Source organism: Sorex araneus, chromosome X, assembly GCF_027595985.1.
Source record: "Sorex araneus isolate mSorAra2 chromosome X, mSorAra2.pri, whole genome shotgun sequence".
Classification (NCBI taxonomy): domain Eukaryota; kingdom Metazoa; phylum Chordata; class Mammalia; order Eulipotyphla; family Soricidae; genus Sorex; species Sorex araneus.
The window spans coordinates 275,011,331-275,025,783 of NC_073313.1; the positions used below are offsets into that span (position 1 = coordinate 275,011,331).

Genomic DNA, 14,453 nt, shown 5'->3' on the forward strand with positions numbered 1-14,453 from the left:
GCTAGATGGCTCTGACTCTTACACTAAAGGTCTAAGGAGGTGATTAGTAATTTCTCCTCTCCCTTCGCGTTTAAGTAAATTTCTTTTTCTTATAGGGTATGGGGCATACTCGGCAAGGACCAGATCTGCTGAACTATCTCTCCCACCCCCCTAAATTTCTTTAAATGAAACTATATTACTACTACTACTACCAGTACTGGACTGAAGGGATAGCACAGAAGGTAGGGCGTTTGCCTTGCACACGGCTACTACTGAGAGTATCCCACCCGCACGGCAGAGCCCGGCAAGCTACCCGTGGCATATTAGATATGCCAAAAAACAGTAACAACAAGTCTCACAATGGAGATGTTACTGGTGCCCGCTCGAGCAAATTGACGAGCAATGGGATGACAGTGCTACAGTGCTACTACTAGTACTACTACTATACACACAAGAAATGATTTCTCATGTGGGCAAGTGTCAAAGAGAGCACTGGCCCCGGGGATCAGCGTGGCTGTAGAAGGTCATTTTGTATCTTGATCTTAGATGGCTATAAAAAAAAAACAAGTCAGTTAACTAGAACTAGATTTGAGAGATTAGCTGATTTATGGATGAAGGTCTAGCTTTATAGATGAAGATCTAAAGTCCAGAGCGGTGATGGACACAGAATTAAGTTTTGATACAAAGATAAGGAAGACACAAATCTTAGTCTTGGCAAGCCTGTGGTTTTGCAGTAAAGTCAAAAATCAGGGGCTGCAGATAGGGAACTGCCTTGCACATAGCTGACCCGGGTCTGATCCTCAGTACCCGATACAGCCCTCCAAGCCCCACCAGGAGTGATCCCTGAGCACAGCCAGGTGTGGCCAAAAAAAATTAAATAAATAAGTTACTAAATAATGGATTGTAGCAGATTGTGATAAGCACCAAGGATACACAGAATGTGGAATAAAGGTAACATCGAAATATCAACTCAGGAAAGAACAATAGTCGGGACCCTCTCATCCTTAGTCGGTGCTGGCACATGGCAGACATGAACAGTTTTAGTAACAAAATGAATCTATGAAAAACCCAAATGTTTCAAAGACCTTTATCTTACTTAGCTCCTTAGCACATCTCCTGAGTGCACATCTCCGTCTCCCTCCTTTCCACGCCCTGGCTCCCTCTTCTGTCCAAACGTAGATCTCCTGTGCTTGCCCCTTGGCATCTACCTGGACTCACTCCTTGCTTTTGCGTCCCTGTACTCCTGGTACTATTTGGCAGTAAGGAACGCAGGAAGAGGCAGTGCTGGGAGAGAGACGAGGGAGCTAGGCTAGCTCAACCAGGCTTCCTTGAATACTTCTCTGCTGTGAGAGCACCATCAAATGCCTCTGCATTTTTTTTTCTTGGCTTTTTGGATCATACCCGGCGATGCACAGGGATTACTTCTGGCTTTGCACTCAGGAATTACTTCTGGCGGTGCTCAGGGTATCATATGGGATGCTGGGAATCGAACCTGGGTTGGCTGCATGCAAGGCAAATGCCCTACCCGCCAGCTCCAGTCCCGCCTCCGCATTCTTGGGGCATTTACAAGTAGGAGAAAGTGACATGAATTGAAAGTTGGGATTCATCCTAAACTCTAACTTCATAGTTTTCAATATGGTGTTGATGGTAGGGTGACTATTTCTTTTTAGCTTGCTCCTGGGTTACAATGCTCAAGGATTCCTCTTAATGCAGTGCTTAGGCATCACTCCCAGCGTTGCTAGGCAACAAATTCCTACTCCTGTCTGAAAGCTGGGGCCCCAGTCCTCAGCACTATCTTTTCTGCCTCACAGTTATTACTTCTTTTTCATTTATTTTATTTTGTAGTTTTGTTTTGGGGTTACACTTGTTAGTATTTAGGGATCACTCCCGGAGGGGCCCAGGAAACTATCTGGGGTGCTGGGAAGTGAATCCAGATCTGCTGTGTGCAAAATAAACATCCTACCAGCTGCACTATTTCTCCAGCTTCAGGGTGGCTAACTCTGCAGAGGATTTAGCTGTACGGGGTCTGCAGGCAGAGCACACAGCCAAGCACTCTCTCTGCTTACTTCTTGCAATTTAATCTCACTTCACATTTCACTCTGATCACCTCCCTCCTTTCTTGCCAAAGTGACAGATGGACCTATTGGCCTTCACTCCTGTCACCTCAAGCAGAGGAAAGATACGGGTGGCGGCGGGTACACTGGATTGCAAAACATTTTCAAATCTTAACTCCTCCCTCCTGTCCTAATGGGGTAGCCACAAATAAGTCATTCACCACCAATAAGGAAGTCATTCACCACAAATAAACAAGCCATCACCTCTCCAGAACCTATAAAATGAAGATAAAATGCACCTCACAAATGAAGATAAACTTCATCCTCAAAGGACCAAGTTAGTGACAGTATGTGTAAAAGCAACTAACTTAATAAACAATCTCTTCCTTCTGTTACAAACATAGTTCTGAAATGCACTAAACCCCCAGGGGCTGCCATGAAGATAGCAGAGCCTGGATCTTTTGCAGCCCACTAATTCACCACCTTTTCTTACCAGGACAGGATATGGAGGAAGACACAGTAACGCAGTAAATGATTTATGTGCCAGAATGGGCCCTTACAAATGTAGAAACGAGACAGTGCTGCTAATCGGCCCGGCACAGGAGATCCCAAATGAAGTTTCCTTAACGGCTGGGATGTAGCTGCATGGGAAACCACCACCTGCATGTGTGAGGCTCTGGACTCCAGCCCTGGCAGCACAAAAGGGGAAAAGGGAAGTGAGGGGAAGGGCAGGAAGGAAAGAAGAGAAAGAAGAATGTAGGGGAGGGAAGGGGAGGAAAGGGGAGGGCAAAGGAAGGGAGGGAAGGAGTGAAAAGAAGGAGAAGGGAGATGGGGGGGGCGGAAGAAGTGGGAGAGGAGGGGAAAGTAGGGAAGGGGAGAGAGAAGGGAAAGACCACAGTAGAGAGTGTGGCCGCGCCCACTCCCCACAGCCATTGCCCTGCCCACTCCTGCACCACCCTGCTCTTCAGATGCATGAACTAAATCTCTGGGAGATGCAAGCCAAGCAGCTAAAATGCATGGACACACCGGTCCCCCAACTGAAAACTTGAGGGCTCCCTGGGGGGGCGGAGGGGCAGGGTGAATCCTTGCCCTGATGCAGCTCAGGCAGCCATATTCACACCCCACTGCTGCCACCATGCCAACAGCCCAACCCCCGGGCTGCACTGAGAATCTCTGCACAGACACCAAACTGAAAGTTCCAGATACTCTGAGGTGGGGCTGAGAACTCTGGGGTCTTCTGAGTCGGGTATCCTTCCAGAGACCCACAGATGCTGCCATGTCAGCTCACCACTAGCCCTGCTCTTCAGATTCACAAACTAAATCCACGAGGAAATTTAGCTTGTGGGATTTACTTCAACCCAAGCAGCATCACCACCATGCCAATGGTCTATGGCCTAAACACCACAGCTTCACTAAGACTCATCCCGTTTCTACGGATCATCCAGTTCTACAGATCCTGGAGTTTCTGTATCACCTGACCACACAACACCTCCAACTCCACAGTACTAAATTCCAGTGGGAGTACACCAAATTGGATGGGAAAGAAACATAGAAGCCAACTAGATTCAACAGAGAAAGCAATAATACAAAAGTCTCAATTAACCACAAACAGCTTAGTAAATCCTCAAAGACTTAACAACCTCATGGTAAGATAGAACAATTTTCACAAATTTTCTTCTACTACAGTATTTTTGATCACTTCTTCAGCTATTGGGTTGTACCGAGCAGTATATATAACACAGGACTGTGTGCCTCTAAGGGGACACTCGTGGGTGGCTGGGAAGACAGAGACGACGGCGGAGGGAACATCACTCGGGCAGTGGGTTGGTGCTGGGACACTGAACACTCATGATAATTGTATTATGAACAACTCTGTAGATCGTGGTGTTTAAATAAAGTAAAATCAATAAGATGAGAAAAAAATAGAGAAGAGGAAAAGAAAAGAGAAAGCAGGGTAAAGGGAGATGAGGAAAGGAAGGGGGCAGGGGAAGGAGAGAAGAGGGGAAGGGAAGGGTTCTTTGTCCTTTGACGTGGCAAGAGCTGGGCAGCTTCCACTCTCCTTGCATGTCCCATCTCTAGACACCATCCGTGACCCTTCCTGACCCAAGCTGCTGAGGTGGAGTCAATCAGTCTCAAAGTGGGCTTGAAGCGGGGGATGGTGCCGCCAGCAGGTCAACCTGCGGGGCGAGTGCATCAGCAGCCTGATGTGCCTTCAGGCTTCCGATACCCCAAAATTACCGCTGTGCCTTTGGCCAGACCCCAACAACTGGGGCCAAGCTTACCAAGAAATTAAACAATCAAAAGTTAGGTATGTGGGAGCCACATCAACAAACCACCTCCAGCTCGGCTGGACAAGCTCATTTGTTGGCCTTATTTCAGAGACCCATAAATCTGGAAAGAGACCAAAAGCTGCCCTGCAGGGCATATGCCAATAGTTCATTTCTCTGGAGAAGATGGAAACAAGGGCCAGGATCCAGAGACACACCAAAGGATCCATGAAGCAAGCAGCTCACTGCAGATGCCTCCAGACTTTAAGACAGGCCGACTTCACCAGGGTGCCTCAGATGGGGGTGGGCATTGTCTGTCCTCCTGTACCCTAAAAACCCCAATGGCCGCAAACTTCCAGAACCCAATGAGAAATGCAGGTATGCAGGTTCAGTGATGGCAAAATCCAGGCCTCAAGGGATAGGGGATGGGCCGGTTCCTCTCATCCCCCCACCCCCATGGGACCCTGGAGGTCCCACCCACAAACTGCCTCTGGCTGCTACTTAAACTCTTTAACAGCCATGATTCAGAGACATACAAAAGAATCTCCGAACTTAGCAGCTTGCTGCAGAGATTTATCCAGACTCTAATTATCTAAAGGTTTAGAATTCTAGGAGCACATGGCTGCTCTTGAAGCCACTTGACATCTTATGCTGTTCATAACAAGCAATACAACAGAGTATGGGGGAGATGTCTGCCATAGAGGCAGGGGGAGGGTTGAGATGCGGGGAGCATACTGGGGACATTGGTGGTGGAAGATGTGCACTGGTGGAGGGTTGGGTGATCAATTACTATGTGACTGAAACCCAAATAGGAAAGCTTTGTAATTAAAAAAAAAGTAATAATAATAAAAATAATAAAATAAAATTAACATTCTGGGGAAAAAAGTAATGTGGAGTTCAGGCCCAATTCAATCAGCTTAATCAATGGCTGAATAAATAGCAGTACTCCTACATTAAAAAAAGAAGTGGGCTTGAATGAAGAGAGTCATTTAATAAATATTATGAAAACAGTACTTCCCATAAAGAGCAGAGAACGTCTGAGTGAACAGTTAGAATCTTACCTTTACTTTCTCACCATTAATCTCCACTGTCTTAATCATAAAATCAACTCCAATTGTGGCTCCTTGACCTGGGGGGAAAAGACCCTGGAGAAGAAATAAAGGAAAGCAACGGTTCCGTGAATCTTTCAATGGCATGCAAGTCTTTCCCAAGCTCTGCCAGCCCTAACCCCCCACGCCCCCTCCCCCCACAACTACCACTCACCCAGACCAATTCCCTTCCTTTGGTAGAAAACTGAACTTCAGATAGTGTTAAGTGGAACCTGTTTAATAGGATTTTGTACGGAGGTTTTGAGGGAAGAAGAAAGCAGGAAGAAAGTAGGAGAACAATGAATGCTAGAAGAAAAATATGGGAAGGGAAAGGGATATAAGGGAAGGGACGTAAATGAGAAGGGGGTGCCCCAATGCCAATGGATAAATGGAAGAATCAGACAAGGAGTTTGAGGAGCAGAGAGCCACAGAGATGAATCAGGATGGTTGGGATAGGGGCCAATGGGTATGTACTCTGTGTGAAAGAGAAAAAGTCAAGGAAGTATAAAACTACCTCTCAGAAGGAAGTGACATGATGACCTCTCAGTACCTGTATTGCAAACAGTAATGCCCAATGGGAAAGAAAGAAAGAAAGAAAGAAAGAAAGAAAGAAAGAAAGAAAGAAAGAAAGAAAGAAAGAAAGGAAGGAAGGAAGGAAGGAAGGAAGGAAGGAAGGAAGGAAGGAAGGAAGGAAGGAAGGAAGGAAGGAAGGAAGGAAGGAAGGAAGGAAGGAAGGAAGGAAGGAAGGAAGAAAAGTGCCTGCCACAGAGGCTGGGGGAGGGGGTAGTGGGAGGGAAACTGGGGACATTGGTGGTGGGAAACGTACACTGGTGGAGGGATGGGTGTTAGAACATTGTATGACTGAAACCTGGTCATGAACAATCTTGTAACTGTGTATCTCATGGTCATTCAATACAAGTAATTTAATTTAGAAAACAAAAACCTGCCTCTCAGACCCCAAAGATAGAGCACAGTGGTTAAGGCACTTGCCTTCCATAACACTGACGCTGGTTCAATCCCCAGCACTGCATGCGGTCTTCTGGGCATTGTCAAGAGTGATCCCAGAGCACAGAACCAGTATGTCCTCAGCACAACCAGGGGAATCCCCAAAACCAATAATTAATGATAATAATAAAGTTATTCAGGGAGATAGTATACTAGAACTAGCACTAAACCAGGAGGCAGTAGTCTGTTTTTGGTTTTTGGGCTACACCCTGGGGTGCTCTGGGCTTATTCCTGGTTCTGCACTCAGGGATCACTCCTAACAGTGCTCCAGTGCTTGGGGAACCCTTTGAGACTCTGGCAAGGATCAAACTAGCATCAGCTACAAACAAGGCAAGTGTACCCGCTGTACATCACACCACCTCCCTGAAGACAGCAGTCTTAAGATCACTGTGTGACCTCAAGCAGGGTAGGCCCCAGTCTGGGCCTCAAATTCAATAAGCTGAAGGCTGATATAAGCATTTCACAGGAACCACAAGCAAAAAAGGCTTTATCTCAGGCTGAAATCTAAAGTCAAAATATATGACTTAGACAAAAATATATTCAATGTAACTACTGTAACATATTTTCTGTAAGGTTGGGAGTTGGGTGCTGAAATTAGGAAGGAAGTCTATCAAGAAAGTACCTCATTCCTCCTCCCTTTTTGCTTACATTACAGAATTTCCAAATATTAAAGTAAAACGGCTTTATCACCTCTGACAGCTAAGATTGGGACATGTTTTACTAAGTCCATCACTGAGCAAGAAAATCCAAGTTTGGACTCACATGGCTGAGCATGAAACCAAGAGAAAATATTCCATCACATGTTGCAAAAGAAGTAAATATAAGTATTCATAACTTTACTTACAAATATTGAATCAATTTTCGTCTCTTTTGGTTTGGCTCAAATACAAGGTTTGCCAAGCTTCACATTCATAGCTCCAGCTGTTTTGTGCCCAGTAAGTACCAAAGAACAAAAATCTTTCCCAGTGCCTCCCCATCAGCCTATTAGTCAAAACAGCTGAATCCAATTCATTTTAACTATCTACAAAAGTAACAAAAACAAACATAACTCTCCCTATATCAGAGGAACTTTGCAGGGATTTGAGGACTTACAAAGATAAAGGTAGTCAGAAAGAAAGATGAGGCATAGAGTGCCTATTGGTAAAAACTGATTTGCCATAGTGGAAGAATGTTTACCTTTTGGGACAGATTTTTATGCTTCTAAAGAGAAGGCTTGGTTCAACCTTTTTTGGAAAATGCAGACACTTCTCAAAAAACTAGGAACTGACCCAGCAGTTCTACTTCTTGGCATATACCCGAAGGGCCCAATTAACTCTTTTCAGAAAAGCCATTTGCACTTCTATGTTCATTGCAACATGATTCACAATAGCTAAAAATCTGGAAACAACCCAAATGTCCAGGAACAGATGACTGGATAAAGAAACTATGGTACATATATACAATGGAACACCACTCAGCTATAAGAAACAAGGAAATTGGGCAATTTGCAGTTACATGTAGGGGTCTGGAGAGTAACAAGCTATGTGAAGTAGTGAACAGAAGGGAGAGATGCAGAATGATTCTTCTCAAACACAGGATATAAAGAAACACAAGGGTGTAACGAATGCCAAAGACAACAGAAACAGAGAACTGGTCTTCAGTAGAAAACTTCCCGCAGCAAGTGGGCTTGGTGGGGCAGGGGGGAATCAGAAGAAGGGGAACGCTAGGACCAGAGCGGAGGGAAGCAAGAGCTGGGTGGGGGGAGTGTATGGGGTGGGAATGCCTCGTGTGAAACCCTGCCATTATCAGTATTGTAAATCATGATGCCTCAAACAAACAAAAAAAACTCTTAAAAACAGAGAAAGCCAGATTCTGTGGTTTCCAAGGTTCAAACTTGCAGGAAATAAAAAAGGCTGGGCTAAAAACCAGGGGATGAGAGACGTGATCTTAATGTCTCATCAGTAACAGGCTGTGAAATACTAAGAAGCCCTGAGGTTTTCATTTATAAAATGAAAGGAGTGGGCTGACGAAGACTTCTAGGTAAGGTCAAGGGAGTTTTTTTTTTTTTATGATTTATTTTTTATCACTTCTATTAAAGCAATATCATATAATAAAATTATGTTTCAAGTGTGCATCATTAGAGATCTGCAGTTATATATACTATAATAAGCAGACCATGGAAAGTCTATTTTGATTCTTTACCACATAATTGAGCCCCTTTGCTACATTGACTCTTACCCCACCCCTGCCTAGGGAACTTCTGATAAAGATTCTGAAAACTCCTCGACATTTCTGCATTCTCGTGCTCCTGCCAAAAGCAGAAAAGATGACTCATGTCAGGTGGAAGTAAAAGCAGTTGGAGTTTCCAACACAACACCATGGTGGATGGCTGGGCTGAAATGTGTATTGGTTTCTTACTTTAATGTTACCAGGCAAAAGTCTAGAAAAGGGAACAAGCTCTATTCTGTACTCCTTTGTCATGGGAACCCCCCTGACATTTCTAAAGGTGACTCTCTGGCCCCAAACCCCTTGGTTTATCCAATCAGCCTGTCTCCAGAGACTCAGACTGTCCATGATGGGAAGGCCTTGGGCATCAGTAGGCCCCTCTGGTGTGCCAGGGAGCCTGGGAAGCCTACCAGGTCTCACTTCCTCAAGATCACAGGATGAACCAGACAGAGCTCGGGTCAGACCCTGTGAGCCCACTATCTGGTCCATGTTCCTTCCAGGACACAGGTTGCCCTATGTACCCAACAGAAGTTCCAGTCTCAACTTTCCCAGCAGGTACTTTGTAAATGCAAGATGCACTCATGACAATCCCCCCATGCATTTTTCTGAAGAAAATCCCCAAACAGGTCAACTTCAAGACAATTTCCTGTTCATTTCTCTGTATAAAAGCAGGAAGCCAATCATGAGTGATCATTTTCCAAAGGATTATCTCAAGCAGTACAAGCACTTAGACTATAAGGAATCAGTATAGAGCAGACATTTAATTTAGTTCAAACTGTCCTTCACTCTTCTTGTTTTGTTCCCACTTAGAACAGAAAAATCAGCATACTTGGCTCTACACCAACATTATTCACTCAGTTTCCTAGGAGGATTTGAGGGTCAGGCCAGAGAGTTTGAATAGTTTCATTTGCATTTGGGTTTTGAGAGAAAAGAAATTACTAGCTTGGTTTAGTCTGAGGTCCAGTTAAGTTGTTTCTACCTTCGGCTCATGATGAGGCACTATATATTTTATAACATTGATCTCTTTGAACACTGCCGACAACAAGCCCAACCACTGCTCTTTCCATTCCTAAGGAGCAGAGGGTCGTGATGGTGATCAGAGCTTTGCTCCCAAGGATGGTTCAAAGCTCTCATTCTGGCTGCAGTACCCTGAGCACCGTCAGATGGGTGTTGGGACCGGCAGCTGGGAGAATGCACCTGGGACTCATCACCCATCCCATTGGGTTCCCCTAACGCTGCCAGGAAGAGAACAAGAGTCCCAGCCCGCCAAAGGCTCTTACCTGAGTGAACCGTCGAACTAGGCACGTCTTCCCCACACCGGCATTGCCAATTAAAACAATCTTAAACAGGAAATCATAATCTTCCATACTCATTTACACAGCTGAAAGGCAAACACAGGCAGCAGTGAGCTGGGCTTGGCGAGAATTTTCTCAGAGCTCACACTGTGCTCCAGTTGTCTCCGTGGGAACAGCGGGGCCGACTACAGCCAGGAGCCATCTGACACATCCCTCTGGGGTGAGAGGAAGCAGGTGTCTGGTCACAACAGAACTTCTCCTTTTCTCAAGACACCCTCCCAACAGACAGCAAATGATGAGGGTGTCCTCTCACCCATAACCTTTATTCCTCCCAGCAGCCGGGTCAGAAATACTTCACATGAGCAGATTCATTTCCGATAGCACAGGGAGGAGATTGCCCATCTAGACACACACAAGTTGAGAGAACAGGAAGCAGGAACCAAGAACCCCTGGAAGCCTTCAAGGTACTTATTTACGCTCCCGGGAGACACATCTGGGAGGCTAAAACAAAGAACTGAGGACGCCCCTGAGGGTCTCTGTAGGTCCTGGATCCTGCGTCTTACCAGAGGATGTTCTGACCAACTTTCCCTTCTCCCGGTCCCATCACCATCCCCCATGGCTGCTGCCAAAACCCCCCAAACAACTTGTCCTCTCATTCTCTGGGGCTGTGATATGTCCTCTCTTTCGGCCTGGATGCCTCTATCACATCTTTTCTGCAACAAAAGTCTATCCTTAGAGGAAGTGGCAAGCATTTCTGGATTTTTTTTATTGGTCTTCCCCAATACAGTGAACTATTTCCATTAGCTCAGTCCTAAAATGGCACTTGTAATATACAATCATTTTTCAATGTATGACTGGCAAGCTGGGCCTTGAGTGGAGGGATTTCATCTTTCTGGTCTATCTTCCTAGCCCAAGGGACTGAGTTGAGTTTAGTAATGGTCTACTCCAAGAGTATGGCTTACAGGCAGAACTTTGTTTCCATATTACATGCTCACTAGGAAGCTGGCAAGAATATTAAAAAGAAAAAAGGAATAAAGCACAATATCCTCAGAGTTATGTCTTGGTGAGAACAATTATCGGTTCTTGGGGCCCTATACTAGCTCTGGGCTAATCACTGCAGGACAAAAAGACCAGAACAACCTCCTATACTATTTCTCTGGTCCTCGTTTCCATTTTTTTTTTGACATTTCCATACTGTTTTCTATAGAGGCTAAACCATTTTATAATCCCACCAATGGTGAATGAGGTCCCTAACCTAGTAATTTTAGATTCTATTATTATAAGTCATCATAAGGGGAAATATATATATATTATATATTATACATATATATATATATATAAAACCAAAGCCCATGTGTCTCTCGGAGAGCCCGGCAAGCTACCAAGAGCATCCCACCCACACAGAAGAGCCTGGCAAGCTCCCCGTGGCGTATTCGATATGCCAAGTACATTAACAATAACATGTCTCATTCCCCTTACCCTAAAAAGAGCCTCCAATCATTGGGGGAAATGAGTAAGGAGAGGCTGCTAAAATCTCAGGGCTGGGGCGAATGGAGACATTACTGGCGCCCACTTGAGTAATTCGATGAACAACGGGATGACAGTGATGACAGTGATACAGTAATTATTATAAATCATAATAGGTGAGACTCCCTAACTGTGCATTGTATACATGTGTGCATTCACTGAATCCACATAACAACCCTCTGGCAACATACTCCTATTACCAGTCCCGATTCACAGAAGAGAAAAATAAAGGCACAGAGAGGTCATCTGAAAGTCACTCAGCTTTAGATTAGCCTGTACTGGGATCCAAACCAAAGCCCATGTGACCAAGCCAAGGTCCTTCTCAGATTCAAAGCTGCCCTCCCCGCCTGGCAGCTGGTAACGCTGCTAGATCTGTCACGAGGGCCAGGGCCCAGGAAAGGAACCTCCGGACCTTTGAGACTGCCGTGGGGTGGAAAGAACAACCTGGGTTTCAGCTCAGAGAGGCAGTTCTCCCCTGCCTCTGTGCCCCCTTTCCCAGGAACCGTTCCCCACTCACCACTTCCACCATCCAGCAACTGCTCCAAGGCCAGAATGAGAAACAGAAACAAACTGTGAGGAGCAGCCGGCCCCCAGCTACCAAGATCACCACAAAGCATCTAGATAAATGGATATTTGCATAAGGTTCAAAGAGAAAAGAAAATGATGAGAAAAGAATGAAAGGTTACAGGAAAGAGGATATACTATGAAAAGCTTACAGAGAAAAAAATTTCTAAACAATGAACCTCTGGCAATGTAAGCCATGTTATGATCCTTTTATTTAAAAAACAAACAACAAAAACACAGTTGAGTGCTTCTCAGAAGAATGCTTCCCCCCCCCCCCGCACTTTTGGACTCAGTATAGCAGTCAGTCAAAGCTTCCGGTGCTCACGGAACCAGCCTCCAACCTACCCTCTGTCTCCCAATCACTGACCACAAAAAAATGAAATAACGGGAATTTGTCCTTGATCAAAATTCCTATGTTTGGGGACTGAAGCAATAGCACAGCAGGGAGGGCATTTGCCTTGCACAGAGCTGACCCTGGTTCAATTCCCAGCATGCCTGAATACCGCCAGGAGTAATTCCTGAGTGCAGAGTCAGGAGTAACCCCTGAGCATTGCCGGGTGTGACCCAAAAAGAAAAAAAAAAATTCCCGTGTTTTACTCAGGTCTTCCTCTCTTCCTAGGTCTCAGCTCTGGTCCACACACCAATATGCCCCCCAATCTCTTACCCTGACAGTGGGTGATGCATTCCCTCCTACTTGAGGCACAGCAAGGAGAAGAGACCAGACATTGCAGTGCCATGCAGCAAGCAAGATCTAGAAACAACCCAGTACTAATGAGCTGAAGAAAGTCTCCCGACCATTTAACGGGGCACATGAGTGAGTTGCATAAGAGAAAAATTAGATAATTTATGAAAAAGTGCCCCTTTTTAGGGGGATGCTTAGATCATCCTTGATCCCAATATTTAGAGAGGAGACAGACAAAGAAGGAGAGAAACCAGGGGGAAGAAGAGAACAGGAGGTAATGGGTTAAAAACAAGCAATGGGCTTCAGTTACATCAGTGATATGGTGAGGGATACAGCCATAAACCCCAAACACGGACTCCACAGAACTGAGAACATGAGATCTTTGGAACTGGAACTTTGTAATGTGCCTATCAAGTCGACAGGCAGGGTAGAGTGGGGGTTGGGATGGGCAGGGAATCTGGGAACACTGGTGGAGGGAAGCTGACAGTGGTGGGAGGATTGGTGTTGGGTTATTGTATGCCTAAAATGCAACTATCAATAACTTTGTAAATCATGGCTCTTTATTAAAATGTTTTAAAGAAATAAATATTTCTAAAGAAAAAAAGTGGCCCTTTTAACAATATGAAACCAATGTGTTTCTTTAGAAGAGAGAGAGTCATATATATTGATTAGGGAAAATATGGCCAAACAGAAAAGAAAAGAAAATTATCTCATTCTCTATTGGAGCAATAGCACAGTGGGTTGGGCGTTTGCCTTGCACATGGCCAACCCGGGTTCAATTCCTCCGTCCCTCTCGGAGAGCCTGGCAAGCCACCAAGAGTATCCCGCCTGCACAGCAGAGCCTGGCAAGCTACCCGTGGCATATTTAATATGCTAAAAACAGTAACAACAAGTCTCACAATGGAGACGTTACTGGTGCCTACTTGAGCAAATCGATGAACAACGGACGACAGTGCTACAGTGCTAATCTCATTCCCTACCAATAACCATTTTCTTGGGGTTATTGCAGCTAACAGTTTAGCATGCATCCTCTAGTTTTCTTTTACACACACACACACACACACACACACACACACACACACACATATATATACACTCACATGTGTGTGTGTGTCTTTAGTTTGCTTTTAGAGCCATACCCAGCTCAGAGGGGCTTGATAGAGCACATGGAGTTGCGGGGATCGAACCCAGGTAAATTGGATTTACAAGTCCTGCAAGCCCAGGCCTAGGAGAAACAGAGGCTTTAGGCACAACTTTATGCTCATCGGAGACTGTGCAGGACAGTGGTGGAGGCTGTGAAACAGGAAGATAAATCTATAATAACCCAACACAGGGCCAAAAAGAGAGTATGGGGGTTAAATTGCTTTCCTTGCATGCAGCTGACCCTGGCTCCCACCCTTGCACTGCATACAGAGCCTGGGCACAGAGCCAGAAGTACCCCCTGAGCTCTGCTGGGGGTGGTCCACCCCCTCAAACAAACAAAAAATGCTAAAACAGAACAATAACGAAAAGGAGGGGCAAAGAGTAACATCAGAAGATAGCTCTGCTGAGCTGGAGTCTTCAGAATTGGGTCAGTCGCTAGGAACAGGCTGAGATTCGCCTGCAGGATCAGTGCCAGAACAGGAGGGCCAGTTTACCAAGTCCCTCTCTGTTGGATATCAACCCTAAGTGCTTTAGACATTATCAGTGAATTTCCCCTTTCCTCCTCCCAGAGAAGCTTACCATGTCCTTGCCAACATCCTTAATTTAGCCAAAGTCTATCTTGAACCTCCCCTTTGTGTTGCATA

General features: G+C 45.3%; 1 protein-coding gene across 2 annotated transcripts in view; it reads right to left on the minus strand.

The window, feature by feature from the left end:
• Positions 1-14,453, minus strand: part of RAB30 (RAB30, member RAS oncogene family) — an 88,521-nt gene that overhangs the window by 9,184 nt on the left and 64,884 nt on the right. For both annotated transcript variants that reach the window (XM_055119709.1, XM_055119710.1), the window contains exons 2-3: positions 9,879-9,979; positions 5,362-5,445 (exon numbers count right to left, since the gene is read on the minus strand). In XM_055119709.1, the coding sequence (XP_054975684.1) occupies positions 5,362-5,445; positions 9,879-9,971 (177 nt within the window). In that variant the 5' untranslated portion in view covers positions 9,972-9,979. The remainder of the gene's footprint in view (positions 1-5,361; positions 5,446-9,878; positions 9,980-14,453) is intronic.